This window comes from Perca fluviatilis, chromosome 7 (assembly GCF_010015445.1).
Source record: "Perca fluviatilis chromosome 7, GENO_Pfluv_1.0, whole genome shotgun sequence".
NCBI classification, from domain to species: Eukaryota; Metazoa; Chordata; class Actinopteri; order Perciformes; family Percidae; genus Perca; species Perca fluviatilis.
Window position 1 is genome coordinate 24,986,554 of NC_053118.1, and position 10,592 is coordinate 24,997,145.

Sequence of the window (10,592 nt, forward strand, 5' to 3'; positions counted from 1 at the left end):
TATTTACCCACCGAACTGTCGTTATTCAACTATAACAAGGTAAAATCGGTTTTGCATTCTATCACCCTTTTATAGCCATGATTACTCATAGTATTATTAAAATAGTAGCATTCCCACTCTCCACATTTCTCCCCTCTACTGAACGATGTTCCCTTTCTTAGGCAAGAAAGGTGGCCAGTATAAAACCACTGTGTTTTTCACCCACAGCGCGTGTTGCCAATGTTTTGGTAACTTTAAACACTACAGACTTGGTGGAGTTCAACAGCTCTGTCAGTCTGTCCTGCTCCTCTTCTGGATCCTTCCTCTCTTTCCTCTGGCTGAACGGCAGCTCTGAGGTTACAGCCAGTGACAGAGTTCAGCTCACTGATGGAGGCTCCACTCTCACTATAGTTAACGTGACACGCTATGACCAGGGACCATTCAGGTGTTGTGCGTTTAATCCTGTAAGCAATGAAACCAGTGATCCAGTAAACCTCTCCATCAACTGTGAGTTATTCACTTATATGTGCATACTCTTTATGCTGCACTAAATGGCTGCTTCAAAGTTGAAGATATATATAATGATGCTTCACACTAAGCGAAGCTACGTGTCACATAGCACTTTCTTCAAGCTGCTAATATTACTTTTTGGTGATTTTTTTCCGTTTGTTTTACTCCCCATATGCATACCATAGATGGCCCAGAAAATATAATTTTGACAATATCTCCATCAAAAGAATATTATGGCAAAGGTTCAGACATCACCTTGATGTGCTCAGCTGTCTCCAAACCTGCTGCCCAGTTTCACTGGTTTCTGAATGGAGACCTGCAGTCTGATACTGGATCAGAGATCACACTGATGAACATTCAGATGAGTCAGAGTGGGAACCACAGCTGTCAGGCCTTTAATGACAAAACTCTGAGATATGAAACATCTCAGCCTTCAGTTGTCTCTGTACTGGGTAAGTTTGAATTAAGAAGTTTAGTGGATATAGTTTAATGAGATGGGTCCGACAGATGGCACTTAACTGACCATCTGCATAATCTGTATTGGCAAAGTTCGTACTCAGATCAGTGCGTCTTAATATTAAATGATCATATAAAAAGAGACAGACAGTTGGGTTCAGCATTGTTTTTGGTAGCAGGCAGCTCTTGTCAGCAAAACCCACTGTAGACTACTGTACCTGCCCAGTGCAAAATGACAGACAGACCAAGTTAGCGACTAGCTGGTGAGGAAAGTGCACCATTTAGCAGCTGAAGAGATGGATTTTTCCATTAGGAGTTGGTGGAGACATAAAAGCTAAAAGGACAGTGAATGTTGGATTTACAATTATCAGGTGGACAGAAACACGACTCTAAATGTTGCTCTGCATGTCCTCTGTGTGTAACATTAATGTTTGCTTACAATGTCAATGTTGTGTTTACAGAAGTCATGCTATATTAAGACTTGGGGTCAAAACTTTGAAAGAATTACATTTGATCAATTGGAAATCACATTACATAATAAAGGTCACGAGTCAATTGTTAAAGAATTTTGTGGTTTCATTGAAACTGTTTTCCTCTATGTTTTCAGTGTGTGAACTGAAACATTGAATAAGAACTCAATATTATGTAGCTGTTGTTATGTTCCTCTCATGTAGATGATATTTCTGAGGTATAGGTTATTCAAAACCACAAATGTTGAAATAACAGTGTGGATAGTCACACAATTTTTTTTATACATTATTCAGGAAACAGTAGTTAGGTTTGCCCTTTACAATGATTAACTGTTCTTAAGTTCCTTTTGTATTGTTTTAAGTAATATTAGTAACATTTATCACATGATCTTTTGTCCAACAGAGAGAATATCAGGTGCTTTTGTCACACCAACAACAAACCTGACGATTGAGGGGATCTCTGTCAACTTAACCTGTGATGCTGCTGGTTCTGTCTTTACCAGAAAGTGGATGAAGGATGGCTCAGATCTGACTCTAGCTGGAAACATGAACCTTTATGACAAGAACAAAGTGCTGTCTTTTAACAGCCTGAAAACAACAGACAGTGGGGTATATTCCTGTAAAATCAGAAACCCCCTCAGCAACGATGAAGCTAAATACAGCATGGTTGTGATCTGTAGGTAACAAACTGTACATTTACTGTTCAACATTATTAGTACCATAAACAACTATATTACAAAAATGTTTTGTGTGTAGATCTGTAGCAAAAAATATTTTAAAGTAAATTATTGAACACATTTTATATTCCTTATTTTTGCTGCTGTAAGAACTTTACAAATATCTGTTTTTCAGATGGACCAGAAAATGTTCAAATCACAGGTCCAAGTGAGGTACATGTGGGAAAGTCCTTCACATTAACCTGCTCTGCTGATTCCACACCATCTGCTACTTACACCTGGAAACTGAATGGGACAGAGATACACAATTCTACTGATTTCACTAAAAACAACGCTGATCTCTCTGACAGTGGCAGCTACACCTGTCAAGCAATGAATAGTATAACTGAGAGAACATCGACTGCAGTCCATGGATTGTCTGTAACAGGTACAGAGATGGTGTTGATTGTAGATGTGGGAATCACTAGAGGCCCCACGATACGATACTTACGTAATGATACAATATTATTGCGATTTTAAAACTTACACTGCAATACTTTAAAAAAACATATATTTCCTTTTTTCAACTTCAAATTATGTCTTTTAAGGAAAGCTTTGTCAACATCTATTTTATCTAAAAAGATAAATTTGTTAAAGCATACATCAATTTATATAATAAAAGATTGATGATTGGCGTCCATGTATCGATACGGATACATATTACAGATACACATATTGTCACGCAAAATATCACGATACTATGCCGTATCGATTTTTCCCCCCACCCTTAGTTGATTGTAGATTTTGTTGATAGTCTTGAATATTGTGATTAACCCACAGTGTTATCCATCTGATAATTTGAATAGTAGCAGGCTTCCTAAATGTTTCTTACAGATCCATTCTACCAACTAAATGAGATTTATTGTTATTATTAACTTGTAGTCTTCAGACCCAACAAATGCTTACTCAAGTGACATCACTTGAGGCAATTTATCAAATTTCACGCAGCTCCCTCTAGAGCCAAAAGCATTATACAACCTTCTCACACTTTACAGATTAACATTTGTCAGCCTCACGATGGACAGTCTTAAAAAGTATCAAAATTACTACCACAGAACCAGAGATATCGTCCTTGTTAAACTAATATCTAAATTACCCACAATGCAACTCAAGTGCCAAAATGTGTTATGTTAGTAGCAGCTAATGTAGCCTAAAGATGCTAGCCTCAAGCACAGATTAGGAGCGGGCTACAGAGGTCTGGTAACTTCACATCTTCTAACTTCACACCGCCAGGTTTTTTTTCATTTTCAAACTTTTAGTCTTCAGACCCAACCGATGCTGACTCAAGTGACATCACTTGAGTCAATTTAGCAGATTTGATGCAACTCCCCCTGGAAGCACAAAAAGCTTTATACAACATTTCTCACATAAGCAGTAGCCTAATACTCCCCAAGATCTGACTTTTAGGTGTCACATCTGTGGAGTTTCACTTTAAGCAAAGCATAATTCTATGATAGCGTGTTTGCTAAAGCAACATGCTGCATTGTACATTCTGCCAAACATGAATGTTGTCCAGCCAAAGAAGAGCTCGATGCCTTATGGTACTCTAAAAACATAAAATCGATATTTAAAGGTACTCTAAGCGATGTCACGTGTTTTTTAGGCTACAACATTTTTTGTCACATACAGCAAACATTTCCTCACTATCCACGAGCTTCCGGTTCCCTAAACGCACTGGGTGGGGGGGGATAGTGCGCTGAAGCACAGAAGGGAGGGGGTGGGATGAGGAGGAGGGAGGAGCGAGCTAGTCTCAGTTTTGTTTGAAAATACTTTGAACGTCAACAAGAAGTAACATCACCCAACATCGCTTAGAGCACCTTTAACTGGCCATCTGTGAAATCACATAAACAGAGATATTATTGTATGCATTTTGTTCCACTGGCATGATGAGATTATGAGACTCCCTGTGTACAGAATGGTGTAAAAATACTTAAGTTCATGTTCTTATCCAATTTACGCCAACCTAGGCAAACCATCAGGCTGTTCGGCTGGTTGTATCGCTGGAATAGTAATCGCAGTTTTAGTCGTCTGTGGAGCTGCTGGTGGTGGAGGGTACTACATGTATAAAAAAAAGTAAGTGGAAAAGAGCTTTAAGATATAAAAAAGGAGGCAATTTAATTTTTTTTTTATAAGAATCAATCACAATTAGGTGACTGCTCAGTATTACCAGGTTTGGACCCAAAAGCAGGACTCAGAGACTGGGTAGCAGGGAGTCACAGGATCTGAAATGATGGGAGAGTTTGTTCATGGCACAGGAAGAGAGGAGTTAGAACATGGGGAACTAGAATCAGGTAGACGTTAGTAAAACATTTCTCAACCTTCAAAAGGTTGATGTTCAACAAAGGGTCACTTCCCTATGTGTTGCTTTTGTTATATATTTTCCATAAAGTCCTGAGCCTGACATTATAGATTTGACTGTAAATCTTTAGTGTTATTTCACAATTGAGCTGCACCTCAACAATGTACAACTTTATAGTTTAACATTTTGTTGTTGTCAGGTATTATTATTATTAAACTGTGATGTATTATGTGGCTTCACATGAGTTTAAACTCTGTCATCAGTGTTATGACACCCTTAAAGTACTTAACCCTGTTTAAAAGTCCTTGAAATGTATGCTGGTAAAAGTAAAAATAATTATTTGTAAATCATTCTTAAAAAAGAAAATACACGTTGGACTGATGATAAAATGGAGGCTGCAGCTCTTTTTGAGAAATAACCTTTTTAACATGTTATTTCATGTAAGAATTTACAATAAATGGATATATTTGCTATACACACAACATAATGCTGTTAATAATATTATGTTGCAAAAAGTCAGATAATGCCTGTCTTATACCTGATTAACATACTGTAGTAATGATTTATTGCCTCTTTAAACAGAAAACAGAAAAACACTGCTACCAGAACAGGTAAGTGTATACCAAGTGTGTGTGTGTGTGTGTGTGTGTGTGTGTGTGTGTGTGTGTGTGTGTGTGTGTGTGTGTGTGTGTGTGTGTGTGTGTGTGTGTGTGTGTGTGTGTGTGTGTGTGTGTATTGAATATGTGTTTGTGTATTTATACAGTACTAGTGCAGTGCCCAATAAAAATAAGTCTGTTGAGAACCGGTCGATTGGCCTGTGGTATTGCTGCTTGCAGCTCATACAAACAACTTCACACTGGACACACCACAAAAAATATAGAGTTTGTTACTATTCTAACTCAATGTACTCTTGAATGGCCCCCAAAGCACTTAAAAAAAAAACCCTGTATACTTCTGACCTACTGTGTACTTTTACTTCAGAGGAAAACATTGTAGTACATTTACCTGACAGTCGCTTGCTTTAACATAACTGCCGTTAAAAATAATACATAAATAATATATAAATAATAAAGTAGTAATAAATTAATGGAGGTATTTTGTCAGGGGTACCATTATTAATGTTATAAGTTAGTATGGCAAACTTACACAATTTGAGTTGCATTGGCAGAGTGGCAATTTTCCTGTAGGATAACCACTCATGCTCATTGACTCCAGGAAAATGAAGAAGAATTATGTTGTAAAATACACTTACAGGTATTAATTTCCAAATAGGCAGTCGCCAGTAGCCCGCTGTGGACGACATGCCTGACTCAGTCCGCATAGCCATCAAGCCCCGCCCCCGCTGCTGCAGTCTTTATTTTTATTCAGTTTATAAATATTGAAGGTGTCATGTTTACAAATTGCACACTACATGTCTTTGGGTCCCCAGCAATACACCCACCAAGTTTGAAGTAGATCTGATCAACGGTTCTCGAGATATTCGTATGACAGACACAGATTCCTTGCTTCATAGTTAAATTATTTACTACCTTGATAAAAATTATTCTAAGTATAGTTTATTTCTCTTGTTTTAAAGGAGGTGAAGGCCAGAACAACTCTGCATACTCAGCAAGTCAGGTAAAAGTCATCAGTGCATTTAAGAAACACGGTAACTCAGAGAGTACCGGCTACGCAGGTAATCAAGGAACGCGTTTACATGCCAATCTCAATGCCTAAATGAAAATATATGCCTATATTGGACAAATTGCAGCATAACTGTGCTTACATGTATGTGCATAAAATAATGATGGATTAATCATCTTTGGAGTTATGTTTTGTTTAAGTCATGAGACCTCAGTGAACAATTCTGTGAGTTTCTGAAGGAATACATAAGTCAGGATATACAGTACTTATTGATATACTTTTTCTAATATATATTAGTTTAGGTTTGTTTAGTTTGATCAACAATATTTCTGCTAATATGTTATCTGATGTGATATAACTTTAAAAGTAATCTAATAATTTCCCACTTGCTTTTTCTTCTCTAGGAGCTGAACTATGCAGATATCAGTTTCCAGAACAAAGATGGCGGGAGAGTCCAGCTGGGGTTACAGAATAGCCCATCAGAATACGCTCAGGTCCAAGTGAACAACAATCCTCCTGCAGCGTCCTCCCCTCCTACCTATGATGCCAACCTGCAGCGAACAAAGAGGCCAGCTCCTTCACCTTATGCTAATACTGTACAATACTAATACTGGTGAGGTTAGACTGGAGAAGCAGCTGACGTGTGGTTAGAGAAACCTTCACATTCCTCTCAGTTCCTTTATAGAGGACTAATTTACGTCAAAGCACTTTAGCAGTGGTTAATAAACAACCAGGTATTGCCATTACTGAGGTCAGACGGCACAATCCTGGCCTATGAGCTTGCATTCCCCACATATTATAGCTTTCTGTTTGTACAGTGCAACAGTGCAGATATCTGAGGGGAAATATTCTGTGATTCAGTTGTTTTGCTTGAGCCTAACGTTTGACGCTGGTGAGGTGTCTGATTTGACTCCACGTGTATACTGTGTGATTCCAGTTGAGGTTACAGCTCGTCAGTTATGGATTTATTTTCATATTTATTTTAGCATTTTACAAAATGAAGAACATAATTTAATTAACAATATTTAATTTACCTTTCGATGGTATTTGTCAGGACTGTCATTAATACACTTTGAGCTTGTCAGTACAATGGGGAAGTAATGACCTTGCATTGGTGGAAAGATTTATTTATGTTATCAGTTGGTGCACCAGGAACAGTTGAAAGATCAACAGAGATATACATGTTTTTTTTATTCCATGATAACAAAGTTAAACTTTATTATCACACAAAGGGAAAGTCTGCAGCCAAGATAATCCAAAACTCTATCATGACTAAAAAAAAACAACCAATACCAAGATATTTGTCTCCAGCTTCACTTGAAACATAAACAATAGTTGATAGCCTACAAAAAAGTCTGCCTAAGTGGTTATTTGAAGGATAAATAAATGCCTTACTTTAAGTTTTGAAGTCTGTCCAACAGGCATGCGGAATCTGTCTTGTAAAAAATATCTCAATCTTTTCCCGCAAGTGATCATCAGAGTAATTCAGGACAAGTTTACGGTACAGTAAATGTCAGTAAAATGATATGGTGCTTTCTCTGTCAGCATACCTCCCTGAAAGGCCTCGAGCAAACAGGGAAGTAATTCAAAGAAGTGAAAATAGAAGCAAATTTACATCGCCAAATATACATTTGGTGTGACTTCTAAAACCTGTACATAACCCAACTTTTATGAAGACATTTTTCGATTACACATTACAACTTGTGGACTGTATCATTATTCTAAGACATTACATGCAGTGTGTTTGCAATGGCAGAAGGGCTTTATTTATTATTAAAGCAGAACACACTGTGTGATGTGATGATCACTTTGAGATAATATGTTAAGTATTGGAGATGGTAACGGCATGAGCAAGGACTAAATCAAGAGACCTTCGATTTAGATTTTTTAAATAAGAAATTTAAACCCTTTGACACCATTGCGCTACGAGAGCAGTGAGTGTGATCCAAAACATCGTGGCCAGACAGCTGAAACAATAAGCCGAAACTCACTATAAAGCTCCGTAAAGCAGAGGGGAGCTGCAGAATCACCTGATAATTCTCTGGAGGTTCATCACTACGAGCAACCTCTTTCACATTATCACATTGTTTATACATTGTCATGTAATACTTTTTAAGTATAAAAATATTCATTATAGCTTTAAGTAGACAGATGTAGAATATATTGTATCTGATATCACAACAAATGCATGAAATATAAATGTATATATATTGTAAATGTGTATTTAAAGAGCGAGGCTTCAGTTAAAGGCAGAAAGTTATTTGTCCTCAGCCAGGCTCCACATTGACTCAGTCAGGTCCGTGTCATCAGACTGTATACACAAGTTCTATTTTAGGTACTACCTTTTTATAGATGAAGAGAAGGAAGTCTCCCAACCTGAGCTAATGAATGAGTGTTTGGCCAGATGTCCCCGCCCCCCGTTACTCATTACTGTAGTAAAGATCAAACTCCCTGTTTGTTATTCACATGGTTGATTTTCAAATGCATTGTAAGCAAGTATTGTTTTACAGACTTAACTTTTCCACGTTTTTATTACTATCAAACTAAATTCCTTAATTGTAACTTTTTACCCACATTGATGACATTGAGGTATTTTACTGGTATTTTGAGAAGATAATCAATGTATTAATTAATGGATTGTAATATACCATGGTATTTTTAATAGATTATATGCACTGTTTAAGTTATAAATTAACTGGTGGTTTTCATGGTTTTAAGGTTTTTTTTACCCCTAAAAGGCCTTAGTTTTTCAATTAAGGTCAAGTCAATTTTATTTATATAGTGCCAAATCACAACAGAAGTTATTTCATGAAACTTGACCATATTTTACAGACCCACAGTCCCCAACGAGCAGCAACCCCACCCCCATACAGAACCGAGCATTAGGTGGGCGACCATCTGCCTTGACCCATTAGGTTGAAGGTATAAATTAACGGGTGGTTTTTGATTGGTTATAAGCGGATTTTAAAACTTAACTCTTTTAACTTATCATATTGTCCATAAAAAATCTCATGTGCCCTCAAAGTGCTTTTCGAATTAAGGGCTTTTGGTTTTTGCCTTTATTAAATTATTGGACAAATTAAAGGATCTCTGGCTCCCATACTAACCACCTCAATCAAATATTAAGTGGTTTTGTATGTATTCAGGGTTAAATTAAGAGGAAATTGTAATTCTTGTTTCACAGTGAATTGTGTTGTATCATGATTTGTTTAACAGTAAACTCTGTCCACTCTTTTTTTGTTCAAGAATGTAACCTTTGTTGTGCATAACGTTTTGTACGATAGCCTATCGTACAAACCCGTTAATGAGAATGTGTTGCACTGTCACATGCCACTCCAAACTGAATGTATGATTAATGTTTGACCAAAGTGACCAGTGATGTTACTCTTAGGTAATATTTGTATTTTTAATTTTGACATTTGTAGAGCATGTCCCACTTTAGGGACATTTGCACATTGGCATATATTATACATGCACACGGACACACATCACAGTGGCCCTATTTTCTCTTGTGCATGAAAGGCACAGAGTCTGATTCTACAATAGCTTGTTGGTGTCGTTGTTTTCATATTTGCAAAGTTTATGGTACATTCCATAAAGATGAACATTTTGAAGACAAATGAAGCGCAGTGCAAAATCTGAAATGGTCCTATTTAGTGCAGGGTAGCATATGTTACTAATAAACATTGTATAATCTGTTTGATATTGACTACTGCTTGTCATTTAAATTGTTTAGAAAAATAGTGATAACACCCAAAGAAAAAATAAGAAAAGCTTTTAATCTTTATAAGTTTTAATCAATGTAGCAAATGAAGATGTCATTATTAGTATAAGTTGCTTTCATGCATGCTTATTTAACAAAAGTGTGAACTTTAAAGAATAATAACTAGAAAAATGTATCTAAAAATCAAAGAGAAGAGAGTGGGAGGAAGGTGTTGTAAACAAGTGATTATGCAAAATTGCATCCATTTCCTGGAATGACATATATGCATAGAAATAGATAGTCTTTAGTCTTTTTTGTCCACTGGGGAAATTTGTTTTCACAGTCTGTACAGGGCCTCACAGATATACATAAACACATACAGTAAACATTGACACCTTCACCCCAAACAACCGCTAATGCACATTTCTCTCCAGTCCGTTTCACTGACACCCCTTATTTATGTTGTGACACCCCTTCACCACATAAATAACACCCGTATAACGGTCATCGCTGAGGAGCTTAATTTAAGATTAAGGATGCTATGGCAGAAGGCAAAAATCTCCAAATGTGGCGTACCCCTCTCCAGGCCAAGGACCTGTAGCTGCGTCCTAATGGAAGCAGTGTGAAGAAGGGGTAGAGAGGGCATGACTGGGGTCGTGTGCAATCTGCCGTGCTTTGCGTTTGGTGGTTTTGCTGTTGAGGTCTGATAGGTGATGACTGGAAATAGCCGCAATAAATTCAAAGTTCATTGTGAATAAAGACGTTGCTGTGCCAACCTGACGTCATCATAGCAACACAATCTAGTCAAATAACAGTGCACTAAAAGTACAGGAAGG

General features: G+C 37.2%; 1 protein-coding gene across 3 annotated transcripts in view; it reads left to right on the forward strand.

Moving 5' to 3' along the window:
* LOC120561858 (carcinoembryonic antigen-related cell adhesion molecule 5-like) overlaps positions 1–9,756 on the forward strand; it is an 80,827-nt gene extending 71,071 nt beyond the window's left edge. The window contains exons 8-15 of one of the 3 annotated variants that reach the window (XM_039805167.1): positions 208–486; positions 675–941; positions 1,819–2,091; positions 2,268–2,518; positions 4,089–4,204; positions 5,013–5,041; positions 6,007–6,047; positions 6,458–9,756. In XM_039805167.1, coding sequence (XP_039661101.1) covers positions 208–486; positions 675–941; positions 1,819–2,091; positions 2,268–2,518; positions 4,089–4,204; positions 5,013–5,041; positions 6,007–6,047; positions 6,458–6,661 — 1,460 coding nt within the window. In that variant the 3' untranslated portion in view covers positions 6,662–9,756. Of the gene's footprint in view, positions 1–207; positions 487–674; positions 942–1,818; positions 2,092–2,267; positions 2,520–4,088; positions 4,205–4,986; positions 5,042–6,006; positions 6,049–6,457 lie in introns of those variants that run through there. The other 2 variants (XM_039805166.1, XM_039805168.1) reach the window with 2 other exon arrangements.
* Positions 9,757–10,592: the final 836 nt, after the last annotated feature.